Source organism: Bubalus bubalis, chromosome 16 (genome assembly GCF_019923935.1).
Source record: "Bubalus bubalis isolate 160015118507 breed Murrah chromosome 16, NDDB_SH_1, whole genome shotgun sequence".
Classification (NCBI taxonomy): Eukaryota; Metazoa; Chordata; class Mammalia; order Artiodactyla; family Bovidae; genus Bubalus; species Bubalus bubalis.
In genome coordinates this window covers 45,198,290-45,217,986 of record NC_059172.1, presented here as the reverse complement: position 1 = coordinate 45,217,986, position 19,697 = coordinate 45,198,290, and the positions used below count along the sequence as shown (strand labels likewise).

The window sequence follows — 19,697 nt, the reverse complement described above, 5'->3', positions numbered from 1 at the left end:
AGTATTCTGGCCTGGAGAATTCCATGGACAGAGAAGTCTGGTGGGCTACAGTCCATGGGGTCGCAAGAGTCGGAGGAGACTGAGCAACTAACAAATCAACTATACTTCAATTAAAAAAAAAAAGAGGTAAAAGGTGTTTTGTTTTGGAGAGGTATATAGAGATGGTCCATATTCAAAGGACTAGGAAATAGGATCAAACAAAGCTGACCAGAGGTCACCATCGGAGGACTTTAATGCTTATTACTATTATGGATTTCCAGAATGCACATACATTACCCAAACTAGTGATCAGCTCCCTTTCCCTCCCCCGCTGAACATGATTAGCATTCCTGGGGCCTGGGGCAGCCTCTGGGGCTCAGAGCCACGGCCTGCCCCCTCCCGCCCTCAGGTGTCTGCTCTGCTCGGCAGAGGACGCCTTGTTCCCCGTGCTGTGTGCTGCTCCAGGCGGCTTATCATGCCTGTAAGCAAAGGTGCAATTATGCTGAAGGAGGTACTTGGCATCTTTTTCCAATGTCGGATATTAGGAACCTGCTGAAGAGATCGCCAGTGGCAGCTACTATGTCTCTGACTTGGAGAGGTCAGAGACCTTACTTTCTCAGGTCTAAAAGGTGGTTTTTTGGGGTGGGGTGAGGTGGAGAGGAGGCATCCATTTTAAGGAGTATACATCAGGACTTCCCTGGTTGTCCAGCAATTAAGAATCAGGCTGCAATGCAAGAGACGTGGGTTTCATCGTTGGTCTGGGAGGATTCCACATACTGTGGAGCAACTAAGTCCGTGTACCACGATTACTAAGGCTGCACTCTAGAGCCCACGCACCAGAACTACTGAAGCCCGGTGCCCAGAGCCTGTGCTCTGCAACAAGAGAGGCCACCGCAATGAGAAGCCCACACACCGCATGTAGAGACGGCTCGTGTGCAGCAACAAAGGCCCAGTGCGGCCAAAAAAAACTTTTTTTAAGTTGTCTACATCAGATACAATAAGATATAATACTCAATCTCTTAATACTTAAAAGGCAAAACCTACAATCTAAGTCATTTTATTCATCTAAATGTATATTTTTATTCTATCACAAAGAACAAAACAATGTTGGGCTCCCGATAGGAAAACATGTTGTTGCTACTGGATTCGCTCAAATCTATTGATCTCATGTTGACTGATATGGACTCAATTAGGTCCATATTAGACAGCCAGGCCCTTGAGGCAGCAAGAGAATGAACCATTTACACTCTGAGATCCTTGAGCTACACTTGCATGAAAACCTGAATTTTAAAATCCTATTCCAGTACCTATGCTCTCAACCATATCTGTGCTCCCTCTGGACAGTAAGGGGGTAAGAGGAAGAGGGTGGGCGTTGGAATAGAGCCAAGTCCCTGCTCCCCACTTCTCAGCTGCTCAAACTAGGGATCTCCGCTTTCCAGAGCTTTGACAAGCTGGAGACAGTTTTCTCAGAAGGTTGTGCTGGGACTCAGACGTAGCTCAACGAGCAGGAGTTTCCTTCCCAACAATCTACATGAGGTTCCTACAGAATGTCTTTTACAGAAAAAGCACACTAGATTTTGACATTTTGTGGTCTTCCTCAGATTCCTTTGGATGAGGGTGATGAGCTTGCATTCTAAGGAAAGGCAGATCTCGCTCAGAGATATATGGGTTTGCACTCACCCAGCTTATGATGCAACCTCCTGGGGAAACCCCACAGGTGTCCTGTACCAATCCCATTTCCCTTCACAAAACTCACTGTCTACATTCCACTTGATGCTCCGAGGAGGAAGTTTCAGGGTTTCGTTGATCTTCTCCAGGACAGTCTGCAGCTTTTGCTTCTGGGCGATCTCTGACTGGGTGACCTCAGCGACGTTCAGCTTCTCACTCTCGAGTTTCTCTGGGGCGACAAGGGAAAGAGAACAGCTATTACTTTTGCTACACACCACCCTAAGCCATGCACTCACACCTTCATTCACTCACTCACTCACCAAATACATACTGGCACCTAGTAAGACAGGGTTGCTGCTGCCCCTTCCTCAGCTGATGGTGGCACTGTGGTGCTGGTATGTATTGTGAAGACCTAGGGATTGTGTCTTGAAACCCCAAAATGATAAGGCCTTAGGACCATGAGTGAATGAGTGAAAGTCACTCAGTCATGTCTGACTCTTGTAACCCCATGGACTATATACAGTCCATGGAATTCTCCAGGCTAGAATACTGCAGTGGGTAGCCTTTCCATTCTCCAGGGAATCCAGGACCACAGGTGGGCATTTAACCCAGTTTATCATATTTGAACTATTTCCCCTCATATCTGGGGTTTACCCTCTTTTTTTCATGTCTGCCTTCTTCTCCAAGGACATTCCTGTGCCCCGACTGGAAAGCCTTCCATGCTTCCCCTGGGCAGTGGTCAAGTCCTAATTCAAGGTGTTTGAACACTCTCGTAGTGTAGTACAATATGAATCATATTTATATCTCAAGAACCTTCTTTCCTTTTAAACCCACTTGGAAGATAACTAATTTGATGTGTCCTACTTAATCAACTCTAACGCACACGTCCTTTCACATTTTAACATCTCTGAAATCAGGCTGTCTTAAAACTGATGGGATCCTACAACTGCTGACAGCCAGATGGAAGCTATAAGAGTTACCACTGCTTCTATGTGGATGAACTTGGTCATAACTCTTCACAGTGTGGTCACGTCCATGTCTCAGTAAGCCTACAAGATGCTGTACAGCAGAAATTAACACAACATTGTAAATCAACTATACTTCAATAAATTTAAAGAAAGCCTACATGAGCAATTTCAAAAAGTAGAACATAAAAATTCCAAGTCATAAGAAAGCATCAGGTAATAGTTTAATTGAAGGTTTTTTTTTTCTCTTTGAGTGGTACTTATCCTGGTATCTTTTAAAATCAATGGTTCAGGTACGCAATAACCCCTTAATACTTAAAGGCAAAAAAAAGTCTATTTTATTCATGTAAATTTATATTTCTATCTTAAGGAACAATTTTGGATTCCTTTCACATGCCAGTAAAGTAATGCTCAAAATTCTCCAAGCCAGGCTTCAGCAATACGTGAACCGTGAACTTCCAGATGTTCAAGCTGGTTTTAGAAAAGGCTGAGGAACCAGAGATCAAATTGCCAACATCTGCTGGATCATCATAAAAGCAAGAGAGTTCCAGAAAAACATCTATTTCTGCTTTATTGACTATGCCAAAGCCTTTGACTGTGTGGATCACAATAAACTGTGGAAAATTCTGAAAGAGATAGGAATACCAGACCACCTGACCTGCCTCTTGAGAAATCTGTATGCAGGTCAGGAAGCAACAGTTAGAAAGAACTGGACATGGAACAACAGACTGGTTCCAAATAGGAAAAGGAGTACGTCAAGGCTGTATTGTCACCCTGCTTATTTAACTTATATGCAGAGTACATCATGAGAAACGCTGGACTGGAAGAAACACAGGCTGGAATCAAGATTGCTGGGAGAAATATGAATAACCTCAGATATGCAGATGACACCACCCTTATGGCAGAAAGTGAAGAGGAACTAACAAGCCTCTTGATGAAAGTGAAAGAGGAGAGTGAAAAAGTTGCCTTCAAACTCAACATTCAGAAAACGAAGATCATGGCATCTGGTCCCACCACTTCATAGGAAATAGATGGGGAAACAATGGAAACAGTGTCAGACTTTATTTTTGGGGCTCCAAAATCACTGCAGAGGGTGACTGCAGCCATGAAATTAAAAGACGCTTACTCCTTGGAAGGAAAGTTATGACCAACCTAGATAGCATATTGAAAAGCAGAGACATTACTTTGCCAACAAAGGTCCTGTCTAGTCAAGGCTATGGTTTTTCCAGTGGTCATGTATGGATGTGAAAGTTGGACAGTGAAGAAAGCTGAGTGCCGAAGAATTGATGCTTTTGAACTGTGGTGTTGGAGAAGACTCTTGAGAGTCCCTTGGACTGCAAGGAGATCCAACCAGTCCGTTCTGAAGGAGATCAGCCCTGGGATTTCTTTGGAAGGAATGATGCTAAAGCTGAAGCTCCAGTACTTTGGCCACCTCATGCGAAGAGTTGACTCATTGGAAAAGAGTCTGATGCTGGGAGGGATTGGGGGCAGGAGGAGAAGGGGACGACAGAGGATGAGATGGCTGGATGGCATCACCGACTCAATGGACGTGAGTCTGAGTGAACTCCGGAAGTTGGTGATGCACAGGGAGGCCTGGCGTGATGCGATTCTTGGGGTTGCAAACAGTTGGACACGACTGAGTGACTGAACTGAACTGAATGGGAAATATGTTGTCTGCTATTCAGTTCAGTTCAGTTCAGTCGCTCAGTCGTGTCTGACTCTTTGCAACCCCATGAATCACAGCACTCCAGGCCTCCCTGTCCATCACCAACTCCCGGAGGTCACTCAGACTCACGTCCATTGAGTCGGTGATGCCATCCAGCCATCTCATCCTCTGTCGTCCCCTTCTCCTCCTGCCCCCAATCCCTCCCAGCATCAGACTCTTTTCCAATGAGTCAACTCTTCGCATGAGGTGGCCAAAGTACTGGAGTTTCAGCTTTAGCATCATTCCTTCCAAAGAAATCCCAGGGCTGATCTCCTTCAGAACGGACTGGTTGGATCTCCTTGCAGTCCAAGGGACTCTCAAGAGTCTTCTCCAACACCACAGTTCAAAAGCATCAATTCTTCGGTGCTCGGCTTTCTTCACAGTCCAACTCTCACATTCATACATGACCACTGGAAAAACCATAGCCTTGACTAGACGGACCTTTGTTGGCAAAGTAATGTCTCTGCTTTTCAATATGCTATCTACGTTGCTGTTGGATTCACCTAATCCATTCTCCACAACTCACTGGAGGACTGACAGGACTTTCTGAAGCATGTTTAAAATGTCTTTTCTCCTCATTTTTTAGGCATGCCATACAAACTAATGAAACTTCACCATACATCAGTGGTCCCCATATAGCTTACATTATCTTACTTTTCAGTAGTTATAGCTTATCCAAGTCAAATGCCTCTTGAGTAATTCTTTGAAGACAAACTTGCCTAGTAGAAAATGGGTTATGGAAAAGCCTGAATGAATTTTTATCATTCCCCTGTAGATACACAGTCAGGTTATATTCCACTTTTTCCCCATTTGTAATAAAGTTGCAGTAAACATCCTGTGTGTGTGTGTATGTATATCTGTATTACCAACTGATTATTACTGGTAAAAATAGAAGTTATTGTCTTATAAATTTTCTTAAATACAGTCATCTTATCAAATTCCTTTATTATTCTTTGAGTTTTCAGTATTCTCTAGGCACACAAATAACATAAAACATTACTGTCCCTATTTTGTAAGCTTATGTCACTTATTTCAATTTTATGACATTTTAAGATAGATTTCTTTGAGAGCCTCTTCTATTGTTTCTACCCTTCATATTATTTTAAAAATATTCAACCCTTAAAATTTAAGAGATCTACTCAAATAGTCCTACAGTTAAATAACTTCATTCAGTGTTACTAAGAATTTATAGATCATTTCTTTTTAAAGTCTTTAGTTTTTTTTCCCCTTTATTCAGCTAATTTCAGCTAGTTCTATGAAAATTTCCATTACCGAATTCTTATTCTTCCAGGAAATTGTTTCTCTCATGTTATTATAGTTCTGAAAATTGTTCATCATTAGTTTAACTTGTTGTAAAGTAGTAGACATGATTTTGAAATAGGATGCTATTTAGAAAATTTTCTCAGGTAGGATTATATTGTAAATCTTTCAGTTGTTTTTGAAGTTAGCATCCAAATAGGCTTTTGCAGAGGTTATTTATAGAAACAATGAAACAGTATTCAAAAAGTTCTCAAATATCAAAACAGGGCAGAATAAACTCAAGTATTCTGAATGGTTGTCATTCAGAATTGTTAGAATTGTTAGATATTCTAACAAACACAGTTGCCACGTATATCATACTATATACATGTAACCACCCTTCAAAGAATTAGAATACATAAACTACTCCTTCCAATATGAACAATTCCTAAGTTATTATATTTTAGTTTCCAAAAACATGGAGAGGGCTAGTTTAAAAAAGTTTTTTTTATTGTATCATGGTCAAAGAATTTGGTCTGTATAGCTTGTTGAGGCTTTATGGACATAGTCAAAATTTGTAAGTGTTCCATGCAGTTGAAAAGAATGAGAATACTCATTTGGAGGTGTTGCTGGTCATTTAGATTGTCTAGCTCTTCTCTAGTTTTATGAACTTTTTCTTAATGTGTTATTAAAAGAAATATGTTAATGGTAGATTTGTCAAGTTCTCGTAATTCTGACCGACATTTAAAATTTTTATATAGTAACATTTAATGCATAAAAGTGTTTTAGTTTTAAAATGTCCTTGAAAGTGAAAGTGCAGTCACTCAGTTGTGTCCGACTCTTAGCGACCCCATGGACTGTAGCCTACAATGCTCCTCTGTCCATGGGATTTTCCAGGCAAGAGTACTGGAGTGGGTTGCCATTTCCTTCTCCAGAGGATCTTCCCAACCCAGGGATTGAAGCTGGGTCTCCCACATTGTAGGCAGATGCTTTACCATCTGATCCACCAGGGAAATTCAAAATGTCCTTATTTCCTAGTAATGTTAGTCTCATTAATAATGTAGAGACTCTCCACAGCAATGTTTTTCTCCTTAGTCTACTTCATATTAAAATAGTTACCCCAGCTTTCTTTTAATTAGTATTGTCTAGTAGATACGATTAGTTCCATTTTTTCTTTCAACCCTTCTGTATCCTCATATATTAAAGACTAGGTCTAGTAAACAGCATATAGAAAGATTTTTTGTTATCTAGTGTGACAATCTTTTAAAAGCATAAAGCCAATTTACATTGATTGGGTTTACAAATATACTTGGATTCACTTGTATCAGCTTATTTTGAACTTTCTGTTACTCTATTTTTCTGATTCTTTATGTCCCACTTTCATCCTTGTCGTCTCTTAGATTAAGGCTTCTATTCCCTCTCATTTTCTCCTTATTAAAAGTAGGGAGGCTATATACTCTGTCTTATTATTTTAGTGGTTTCCTTAGAAGTTTTAGCATGTGCGTTTAACTTACAGTCTTGTGCTAATTAGTCTCTTTATCCACATACTAAATAATACAAGGACCTCAGCACACTAACTAATCACCACTCCTGACTTAGGTGCTATAGTTGCCTGGGATTCTGATTCTACTATATCTTCATTTTTTGTTGCATTTCATATCTTTTCTGGGGGTTCATTTTCCTTCTTTGTAGAGAATACTCTAGAAATTCCTTTTAGTGAGGGTCTGTTGGTAGTAAACCCTCTCACTTCATGTTTGTTTAAAATGCCTTAATTTTCTTCCCATTTTTAAAAGTTTTTTCTTTTTTTTCTGGATATAAACTTGTAAGTTAACAATATTTTTCTGCACTTTGAAATTTTCATTCCAATAGCCTTGGGATTTTATTGTTCCTGATAAAAGACAGCTTTCAGTCTGTTGTTATAGGTAATCTCTTTTTTTCTCTTTGCTTTTGATCTTTTCTTTGCCTTCAGTGTCTTAGGTTTCATTATGAAGACTTCTGATTATTTGTCGTGTTTGAGATACTCTAAGATTCCTGAATCTAGACTTCATATCTTCCATCAGTTCTGAAATTTTTAATTCACTGTGTCTTTAATTATTATCTATACACCATTCTCTTTGTTTTCTCCTGATAGAATTCCAATTAGCCATGTGTTGGATTTTCTTAATCTCTGTTTTTAATTCTCATTTTCCACTCCATTGTCTTTCTCACATTGCATTCTGGGTAATTTCTTCAGTGCCATATTCCAGCTCATCAATTCCTAATCAGCTGTGTCTAATCCACTGAAGTTTCTAATTACATTATTCCATTTTTTCCCATTTCTAGAAGTTCTATTTAGTTTTCTCTCATAGTTTGCTTGTCCAATTTTGATAGTTACTTGTGCTTTTATCATCCTTTCAATAGTGTTAAAACTTCTGACATATTAAATGTATTTTATATTCCATAACTGAGCAATTGCTCGTATCTCTAGCATTTGTGGGATGAAGCTGTACTTTATTGTTTTGGCTGATGCTGTCATACTGGCTTACTTTCATGTGTTTGGTGATTTCTGATCTTGAGCTCATTTACCTTGGAATTTTATCTCTGGGAATTTTTTGTAGCCTGGGTTTAAGGTTCATCCTTTTAAAGAGGCATATGTTTGCTCCTGCCTTGGGAAGCACTAAAAACTTGGAACAGGTTTTAACTACATTTTCAGCTTGGGCCATTTAAAACCACATAAGTACTGTGAATTCTAGTCCAAAATGTGTGTGAGTACAGACATTTGATGATAAGGAATTATCAGTGCAGACTTCTTTCTTGTGTCCTATTCACATCCAAGGCTGAGATAGACATTTATCCTTACTTACCCTCTCTGTGGGACAAGATTTTCTATTTCACCCACTGAAAGTGTTACACTTCAGAGACCCTGGTGTATACTCAGGAGCATCTGATCCAATTCCCCTTCCTTTCAGGCTTTCTCTCTTGACCCTGTGTGAGCCATTAAACCTCAGGCTAATTACTGTTTAGAAATTAACACTTATTTTACTGGATTTACACTTCCTTGTTGTTCTTGGCATCAGTAGGATTTCATTCCTTTCCAGTTAAGCCATACAATACAAAAAAATATGTGTTTTTTAAGGTTTATATTAAAGTATGCAGGCCAAGAAGATTTGCTTCAACATTTAGTGAGCCACAATGTTCAGCCTGCAAACCTATTTCCTTATCTTATTACATTAGCTTGCATATCCAAAACACTTATAATGGTGGTGATAGCTACCCTCTCTGACTTGTTCCCAATGTCGTGCCTTTGATATTTCACTATTTAATGTGTTCACTGTTAAGTTTTGTATAAATGGTCTTTATCATATTTAGGTAGTTTCCTTCTCTTCCTGTTACACTTGGGAGAGCTGTTGAAATGTATGACGTATTATTATTTGACATCTACTGAGAGATTTAGTTTTGCTATTGAAATTTATATGTGTACTTTAAAATTGAGAACATACAAACACCGACAAAATTCAGGCTGTGAAAATTAAGTCCCCTCTTCCCTCTGCTGTCCCAGATTCCCCAGTTCCACGCTATGGAGAGTTTTTGTGACTCACCAGAGATACTCTCTATGCACTCAAATATTAGATGCGTCTCAATGCACAGGCACACTGACACAGCACTTCGGCACCATGCTATTTTTTTTACTTAGTGAGACACTCTGGAGAGCTTCTCTACTGCTTATAAACAAAAGAATAAGAATAAAAAGACTTTCACCCAGCTTTTGAGTTTTTCAGAGACCAGAAAATGTCCCCTCCAATTTAAGAATAGCAGTATACATTATCTTCAATCATCTTAGAATCAATGACTATCATAGCAACAGCCAGGGCAGTGCTATCCAAAAGAAATTTCTTGATGGAAATGCTCATTTCTGCACTATTCAGTATGGTAGCCACTAGACATATTTGGCGAGGGAGCATTTGAAATGGAGTTGGTGTGACTAGGTAAATGAATTTTTAATTTCTTTTAATAACTACATGTGGTTAGTGGGTACTCTTTGAACAGCTCTACTGTAAAGCTGTACAGGTCATCTTCCTGGTTTTACAGAAGAGTGACCCGAGTTGCAGAGGAATGTTTTCGTGGCAGAACCAGGATTGGAACTCCGATCTATCTTGCTTTTCATTACTCTTTCAATTGTAGCATAGCTACTACTTCAGCCTAAGTACTTTTTTGGGTGTGGGGAAGAGATTCTCAAAACCAATATGACCAAACCCTTCAAGATGCTGTTCCTCCTGGGACTCATGGAATCATCCCTATTTAATACTCACCATTTAGAGTATAGCATGATCGACTCAATGGACATGAATTTGAGCAAACTCTGGGAGACAGTGGAGGACAGGGGAGCCTGGTGTGCTGCAGTTCAAGGGGTTGCAAAAAGGTGGACATGACTTAGTGACTGAACAACAACAAGGTAGAGTCAGCCTACTCTACATTCAGCTGCTCATTCTACACATCACTAGGTTCTCTTAGGAGATGGGAATACCAGACCATACTACCTGCCTCCTGAGAAAACCGTATGAAGACCAAGAAGCAACAGTTAGAACTGGACATGGAGCAATGGACTGGTTCAAAGTTGAGAAAAGACTATGTCAAGGCTGTATGTTGTCATCCTGTTTATTTAACTTATATGCAGAGTGGTGGTGGTGGTTTAGTCACTAAGTCATGTCTGACTCTTGCAACCCCAAGGACTGTAGCCTTCCAGGCTCCTCTGTCCATGGGATTTTCCAGGCAAGAATACTGGAATGGGTTGCCATTTCCTTCTAGAGGGGATCTTCTCAACCCAGGGATCAAACCTGCATCTCCTGCATTGCAGGCAGATTCTTTACCCACTGAGTACATCATGTGAAATGCTGGGCTGGGTGACTCATAAGCTGTAATCAAGATTGCTGGGAGAAATATCAACAACTTCAGATATGCAGATGATATACTTTAAAGGCAGAAAGTAAAGAGGAATTAGAAAGCCTCCTGATGAAGGTGAAAGAGGAGAGTGAAAAACTTGGCTTAAAACTCATTTAGAAAACTAAGATCATGGCATCTGGTCCCATCACTTCATGGCAAATAGATGGGGAAACAGTGGTAACAGTGACAGACTTTATTTTCTTGGGCTCCCCAAATCCCTGCAGATGGTGACTGCAGCCATGAAATTAAAAGATACTTGTTTCTTGGAAGAAAAGTTATGACCAACCTAGACAACATATTAAAAAGCAGAGACATTACTTTGCCAACAAAGGTCCACCTTAGTCAAAGCTATGGTTTTTCCTGTAGTCATGTATGGATGTGAGAGTTGGACTGTGAAGAAAGCTGAGCACTGAAGAATTGATGCTTTTGAATTGTGGCACTGGAGAACACTCTTGAGACTCCCTTGGACAGCAAGGAGATCCAACCAGTTGATCCTAAAGGAAATCAGTCCTGAATATTCATTGGAAGGACTGATGCTGAAGCTGAAACTCCAGTACTTTGGCCACCTGATTCGAAGAACTGCCTCATTTGAAAAGACCCTGATGTTGGGAAAGATTGAAGGTGGAAGGAGAAGGGGACGACAGAGGACGAGATGGTTGGATGGCATCATTGACTCAATGGACATGAGTTTGAGTAAACTCTGGGAGTTGGCGATGGACAGGGAGGCCTGGCGTGCTGCAGTCCATGGGGTCGCAAAGAGTTGGATGCGACTGAGTGACTGAACTGAACTGAACTGATGAAGGTGGAAAAGGAGAGTGAAAAAGCTGGCTTAAAACTCAACATTCAGAAAACTAAGATCATGGCATCCCATCACTCCATGGCAAATAGATGGGGATACAGTGGAAACAGTGACAGATTTTATTTTCTTGGGCTCCAAAATCAATGTAGACAGTGACTGCAGCCACAAAATTAAAAGAAGCTTGCTCCTTGGAAGAAAAGATATGACAAACCTAGACAGCATATTAAAAAGCAGAGACCACTTTGCTGACAAAGGTCCATATGGTCAAAGCGATGGTTTTTCCAGTAGTCATGTATAGATCTGAGAGTTGGACCATAAAGAAGGCTGAGTGCTAAAGAATTGATGCTTCGAATTGTTGTGGGAGAAGATTGTCATACTTGTCAATCCTAAAGGAAATCAAGCCTGAATATTCATTGGAAGGACTGGAAAGACTTCAGCTAAAACTGAAGCTCTAATACTTTGGCCACCTGATGGGAAGAGCCAACTCATTGGAAAAGACCCTGATGCTAGAAAAGATTGAGGGTAAGAGAAGGGGGCAACAGAGGATGAGACGGTTGGATGACATCACTGATTCGGTGCACATGTGTTTGAGCAAACTCAGGGAGATAGTGAAGGACAGGGGAGTCTGGTGTGCTGCAGTTCACGGGGTTGCAAAGTATCAGACAGGACTTAGCGACTGAAAAACAACAGGTTCTCTTGAAGCTTTTCCTTACCTACTGCCACTCCTGTAGTTTGACACCATCATTATCTTGTAAAAAGATGCTTTGCTGGAGTTTCTTCTACTGCCTCTAAGCCATCCTCCTGTGGCTCCTATTTCTGATGGTGCCATTTTGCTCAGAAGCCACCAACAGTGACCACTGCCCACTGAATATAGTCTAAAATTCTTAGTGCAAAGGTCTTCTATGAGGCAGGCTCATGTTTCTTTAAACAAATTTCTCATTTTAGAATGGTTTATAGATTTATAGAAAAGCTGAAATGACAGTTCAGGTAGTTCCTACATCCTAAATCCAGGTTCGCCTGTCTTTAACCTAGTTTACACTACTATGGTACATTTGTCACAACGGATGAACTGACGCGGGTACATGACTATTAACTAAACTCCATATTTATTTGGGTTTCACTAGTTTTCCCTAACATCTTGTTCTGTTCACACCTCCTCATTACCTGCCTAGACTCCTGTCTTCTAGGATCATTTTTTTTTTCCCCCCCCTCCAGAGATACCTGTTTCTTCAAAACCTTGACAGTTTTGAGGGATCCTGTGGTTTTTTTTTGTTTTTTTTTCCTGTTTTTCTCATGGTTAGACTGGAGCTTTGGGAGAGGAAGACCACAGAGGTGAAGTGCCCTTTCATTGCCTCCTATCAAGGGTTCATGCTATGGATGGGAGTTATCACTGGAGATGCAACCTTGATTTGGCCAAAGTAGTGTCTGCATGAGGTTCCTCCATACCCTGATCACTGGAAGCCAGTCACTAAATTCAGTCCATTTCAAGGGTGGGGAGTTAACTTCTACTTCCTTGAAGGAGTTATAAATTAATAACTTATTTGGAATTATTCTGTAAAGAAGATTTGTCTCTTCTCCTTCATTATTTATTCAGCTATTTACTGATATCAATATGAACTTAAGGATATTATTTTAGCCTTTGGGTTATAATCCAACATTATTGTCACTCATTTTCTTGCTCGAGTTTAGCTATTGGGAACTCTTTCGCATGGGCCCTAAACACTGGCAGCATGCTGCCACATATATATGTGCATATTTTTCCTTATGCCTCTTTCTGCACTGCAAGATGCTGCAGGCTCATTGGTATGCCCAGCTCCAGTCTCAGAGTCGCCGATACTCCAGAGGCCCTGGTTTCTCTTATTGGAGACCAGTGTCAGAAACCAAGGTCTGGGTGCTGGGTCCCGTCTTCTATGTTCGCCACATACCCCACCCAACCAATCCTGATGGTCACTGGATGTGCTCCTGTCTCTTTGACACTCTCTCTTCACTCACACCGAAATCTACAGGGGCTTACCAGCAACATTTCTTACTAGAATGTTCTTCTCCTCCTTCATCTGGCTGAAATTCTGCCCTTCCAGAAGGCCTGATTCAAAACGTCCCCTCTTTCAGGATGCCTTTCTAAATCTTCAACTTGATAGCCCACAGCCCTTCGTAGTGCCAGGCCATGAGTTTCTGAAGGCGGCGCTGTGATGCACTTGCCTCTAAAGCCCTACACTCAGCAGCAGCACATAGCAAATCAAATGGCTATTGCTTGATGAATGTTAATTCATCAAGGACACACACACAGACACCCAACACAAAACTAAAAACCCTCCTGGTCTCATGCTTCAAGAAGATATCCTGTTTCAGTCCTAAGCAATTGTGAAAACCAGAAGGGAGAGCCTTGTGGCTTGCATCTCTCAGAATAGGCTTTTTCTGTTCCCAGTTACACACACATGTTCATAGATAGGGATCAGGGGAATCAAACAAGCCATAGGGAAACTGGCAGAGCTGTCCCAAGTCAGAAAACCCCAATAAGAAACAGGTAGCAGCCCATAGTCAAGTGAAATGATGATCTGGGGTAAGCATTTTCCTTGAATCCTTCGCCTCCTGCCTCACTCAGTCACATCTACTGCCTCGGTGTTGGGAATGCAAATATAGCAAGGTGTCCATGGATGCACCTGCATACTGAGACGCTGGGAAAGCTATCCCACCTTTGGGCAGTTCTGAGACTCTGCCATTGGTGCATTGGGGTAAGAGTACACCCAGGGGAACTGAGGATGTTACATCTATCAGTTAACCTGAAGAGTCTTTGTGTGCGTGCTCAGTCGTGTCAGACTCTCTGGGACCCCGTGGACTGTAGGCCGCCATGCTCCTATGTCCACAGAATTCTCCATGCAAGAAAACTAGAGTGGGTTGCCATTTCCTACTCCAGGGGATCTTCCTGACCCAGGAATCAAACCCACGTCTCTGGCGTCTCCTGCACTGGCCGGCGGGTTCCTTACCACTAGTGCCGCCTGTGCAGCCGAGAAGAGGTTAATCCTGGGATAAAAGATGAGGTGAATTTCTGCACAGGGTAGGGAGAAACTTCTTCATTTGGGGGTGGGGTGGGAAGCTTTTGTTCTGAGGTATGGAAAGGGCTGGAACCACTGCTGTGAGAGCACGAGGGTGGGTACCACGAAGAGGCAGGCCAGAGCGGCCAGCAGCTGCTTTTTCCCAGGTGGCTACAGCAACGGTACAGAGAAGTGGCCGGCGTCGGGAGGCGCAGTCTTACAGCAGAAGCTGCACCCTCTGGTCTCCCTAGATGATGCTGATACCCCTTTCCAGAGCTCCCTGCGTTCACCTGCCACTGCAGGCAGCTCCCAGCATGCTGATGGTTCCTGTCTCCAGCTCTGAAGCTCTCTCCTTCTCTACCAGGAGTACATTCCAGGGGTTCTTAATTCTCACACAGTCCTCATCCGCACAGTGATGGGAGCCTTAGGATAAATGCCCCTGCTCCCTTGCCTGATTTTGACGGGTGGTGTCACCTGGTTTCTCAGAGGGACCCCCCAGCACTGAGCCTTGGTTGCAAAGACAGCTGTCATCCTTATCACTGCACACTTAGTGCTGTTTCTCTCTTCCTCTCTTACATTCTCCACTTCATTACTTGTATTTTCTAAGATTACCCCTCACATAAACTTCTTCCACCTACGTCCTTGTTTCAGCATCTCCTTTCAGGAAAACTTTGTCAGCTCTGTTGCCAGGACAAGAGGGAAGGTGCAGACGACAGAGGCAGAAATGGGCAGCTGGGTTAGGCAGCTTGGAAAGAAGGACTTGCAGAAGGCTGTGCCAGAAGAATTTCCCAGGTATGCCTAGGGACTCAGAAAGCAGACCAGACACTAATGCTGAGCAAGTGGCATCTGGCCACACAGAGGAGCACCGGGTATGCTGCTGCCCTCTCAGAGCTCATGATCAGATAGCACCCAGCCAGATGGTCTACCTGTCACCGCAGGGATGCTCACCTATTCAGAACTTCATCACAGCAATGATACACACACACAAACGCACACACACCTGTTGGTCCAGAGATCCCTGTCTGTCAGGGATGCTCACCTATTCAGAACTTCACCACAACAATCACACACACACACACACACACACAACCCCTGTTGGTCCAGAGATCCCTGTCAGGGATGCTCACCTATTCAGAATTTCACCATAACAATAACAAACAACACACAACACACACATACACACACCTGTTGGTCCAGAGATCCCTGCCTTGGCATCTTGCTCATTTCTGAGTTGAGCCCTTGCTGCACGATATCATCACCATGGATTCCCAGATTCCAGATCTGTATCCTGCTCCCAAGATGTGACTTGGCATATCTGGCCTCCTGGAGGCCCCTATGCCATTTTATTTTTTCTAAGTGCCAGTATTTCATAGTTGGTTTATTAATCCCAAACTCAGTTCCCTCCTGCTCTCCATGCCCAGCCCCAGTACAATTTTAAGCTAAATTTATGGAAATGATCATGCCTGATTCACTGTGGTACCACCAGGTAATAGTACCGTCCTTAAACATGGACGTTTATTTGAGCAACAAAGAGCAATTTCAAAACACTAAGGCATATACCCTGATATCGACTTCTAAACACCATTCTCAAATTCAAGAAACTGGGCCTCCTTGGAGAAGTAGTTGATTCTAGGGTCAGAGTAAAAGTGAAATATAAGATGAGCCTGGAGCATCTTATGATATTAGAAAGTAAGAAAATGCTCAGAAAAAAAAAAAAAAAATAAGTAAAGGGCAGTATGTACAGGAGGTACTTGGAGCCAACCTGAAAGAGCTCCTGGTGCTCAAAGCTGGAAGTATATGAACAAACCAAGAATAATGACAATAATGATTACAATGTTTGCAATGATTATAAGAAATGGTATGGACCTAACAGAAGCAGAAGATATTAAGAAGACATAGCAAGAATACACAGAAGAACTGTACAAAAAAGATCTTCATGACCCAGATAATCACAATGGTGTGATCACTACCTAGAGCCAGACATCCTGGAATGTGAAGTCAAGTGGGCCTTAGAAAGCATCACTACAAACAAAGCTAGTGGAGGTGATGGCATTCCAGTTGAGCTATTTCAAATCCTCAAAGATGATGCTGTGAAAGTGCTGCACTCAATATGCCAGCAAATTTGGAAAACTCAGCAGTGGCCACAGCACTGGAAAAGGTCAGTTTTCATTCCAATCCCAAAGAAAGGCAATGCCAAAGAATGCTCAAACTACCGCACAATTGCACTCATCTCATACGCTAGTAAAGTAATGCTCAAAATTCTCCAACCCAGGCTTCAGCAATACATGAACTGTGAACTTCCTGATGTTCAAGCTGGTTTCAGAAAAGGCAGAGGAACCAGAGATCAAATTGTCAACATCTGCTGGATCAAGGAAAAAGCAAGAGAGTTCCAGAAAAACATCTATTTCTGCTTTATTGACTATGCCAAAGCCTTTGACTGTGTGGATCACAACAAACTGTGGAAAATTCTGAAAGAGATGGGAATACCAGACCACCTGACCTGCCTCTTGAGAAATCTGTATGCAGGTCAGGAAGCAACAGTTAGAACTGGACATGGAACAACAGACTGGTTCCAAATAGGAAAAGGAGTACGTCAAGGCTGTATATTGTCACCCTGCTTATTTAACTTATATGCAGAGTACATCATGAGAAACTGCTGGGCTGGAAGAAGCACAAGCTGGAATCAAGATTGCCAGGGAGAAATATCAATAACCTCAGATATGCAGATGACACCACCCGTATGGCAGAAAGTGAAGAAGAACTAAAGAGCCTCTTGATGAAAGTGAAAGAGGAGAGTGAAAAGGCTGGCTTAAAGCTCAACATTCAGAACTAAGATCATGGCATCCAGTCCCATCATTTAATGGCAAATAGATGGGGAAACAGTGGAAAGAGTGAAAGACTTTATTTTTGGGGGCTCCAAAATCACTGCAGGTGGCGACAGCAGCCATGAAATTAAAAGGCGCTTATTCCTTGGAAGGAAAGTTATGACCAACCTAGACAACATATTAAAAAGCAGAGACATAACTTTGCCAACAAATGTCCATTTAGTCAAGGCTATGGTTTTTCCAGTGGCCATGTATGGATGTAAGAGTTGGACTGTAAAGAAAGCTGAGTGCAGAAGAATTGATGCTTTTGGACTGTGGTGTTGGAAAAGACTCTTGAGAGTCCCCTGGACTGTGAGGAGCTCCAACCAGTCCATTCTAAAGGAGATCAGTCCTGGGTGTTCTTTGGAAGGACTGATGTTGAAGTTGAAACTCCAATACTTTGGCCACATGATGCAAAGAGCTGACTCATTGGAAAGACACTGATGCTGGGAAAGATTGAGGGCAGGAGGAGAAGGGGACAACAGAGGATGAGATAGTTGGATGGCATCACTGACTCAATGGACATGAGTTTGGGTAGACTCCAGGAGCTACTGAGGGACAGGGAGGCCTGGCGTGCTGTGGTTTATGGGGTTGCAGAGTTGGACATGACTAAGCGACTGAACTGAACTGAACCGAATGATTATAAAGTAAGTATCCTTGTATCCATACTAATATAAATAAATACTGTATACACATGTAAGTCTTATCCTTACAGAAGACTTTGAATTAATAAATGTAGAAGGCATGGGAGAATAGGAAAATAGAAAACCTCCACTAGACCACCACAGCAATAACCAGCAGACATGCTCCACTGATTATAGTTAGTGGGACAAGTGTAAGAAAAAACAAGATATTTTCAAAGTCTTAAAGTATTTCCCTGCAAATAAGTTAATAACAAAGAGAAAAGTAGTAAAACTTTATGGTGAAGAAAGCCTGGCCAACACCACCTTAACTGAGTGGTCAAGGTTAATGTCACAAGTGACCAGTCACGGTAACATCGTGTCTGCCCTGAAATGATGCGCTGAGGACACATCAGCTCTGTGCTACCCCTCCCCAAACACACAACTCTAATCATGAGAACACACCAGGCAGACCCAAATTGGGGTCCATTCTGCAAAATAACTAACCAGTCCTCCTCAAAAGTGCCAAGGTCATGAAAGATAGGAGATGTGACAACTGAATGTAATGGGGGATTCTGGGTTTACCTCCTAGAACCAAGAAAAGACATGAATGTAAAAACTGGTGAAATCCAAATAAATTCTGCGATTCAGTTAAGCACTGTCCTGAGACTGATTTCTTAGTTTTGATGCTTACCGTCTGCTTGGTGAGATGTTGACATTAGAGGAAGCTGAGTAAAGGGAGACGGGAAACTTCTTGGCTGTCTCTGCAACTCTATTAAAATTATTTCAAAATAGAAAAGTTTTAAAGAAACACTGACAAATGGGCTATGGGTTTAAGTGGTAAAACAAATCGTGAAATATGAAGAAGATCTGGGAGAACTTCAGAATGCTCCCAAGGCAGGAAACAGCTTAACGTAAGAAAAGGAGTTTGGAGCCAGAGAAGTTAAGACAAATGATGAGGCTCTGAGCTAAGGCGGCAGCAGTGGGGTTGGAAAATATTGGTGACAGCCACCCCTGACCCAGGGCGCAGTGTGCCAGGCACTTTTACAAACGCTGCACGTGTTCTGCTGCTGCTGCTGCTGCTAAGTCGCTTCAGTCGTGTCCGACTCTGTGCGACCCCATAGATGGCAGCCCACCAGGCTCCCCCATCCCTGGGATTCTCCAGGCAAGAACACTGGAGTGGGTCGCCATTTCCTTCTCCAATGCATGAAAGTGAGAAATGAAAGTGAAGGTGCTCAGTCGTGTCCGACTCTGTGCGACCCCATGGACTGCAGCCTACCAGGCTCCTCCGTCCATGGGATTTTCCAGGCAAGAGTACTGGAGTGGGATGCCATTGCACATGTTCTAGCTGATTGAGAAATGAGATGGGTTTGACACGTATATATGGGAATACAGTTGTTAGAACTGTGACCAACAGAATATGAAGGAAGAAGGAGCAATTCAGGATTACCCCCAGATTTCTAATCTGGGCTCGTAATAGCATTCCTCAAGAGAGAAAACAAAATGGGTTTGGGGAGGAGGAAGATAAGCAGAGTTGGGGGCAGGCGGGTTACAGGTGCCCATGTGAGATGCAGGTGGGCAGGCTGGAAAGGCAGGGAAGAGATAACCTTACTCACAGCTTCAAAGAGAGAGCTATTCCAGGATAGAGATCTGAGGCTGATGACCATGTAGTTGATGGGTGAAACTGTAGGAACAGACAAAATCTCCCAGGAAGAAGGTATGAAAGAAAAAGAGAAGGAGGCCAAGGATGGAAGCTGGAGGAAACCCAACCATCATGGAGAGAAGAACAGAGGAGGAGGACGGCTGAGAAGCAGGTGTCAGAGGTGGAAGAGAACGGCAGCGCGAGGCCACAGAGACCGTCGGGTGGGGAGGCAGGTGAGACGCCTGTAGGGTCACGTGTCGCCAC

General features: G+C 42.4%; 1 protein-coding gene across 3 annotated transcripts in view; it reads right to left on the bottom strand.

Moving 5' to 3' along the window:
- The window catches only part of PARVA (parvin alpha), a 180,572-nt gene that overhangs the window by 46,127 nt on the left and 114,748 nt on the right, over positions 1-19,697 (bottom strand). For all 3 annotated transcript variants that reach the window (XM_006055220.4, XM_025266660.3, XM_025266659.3), the window contains one exon: positions 1,736-1,876. In XM_006055220.4, the coding sequence (XP_006055282.3) occupies positions 1,736-1,876 (141 nt within the window). The remainder of the gene's footprint in view (positions 1-1,735; positions 1,877-19,697) is intronic.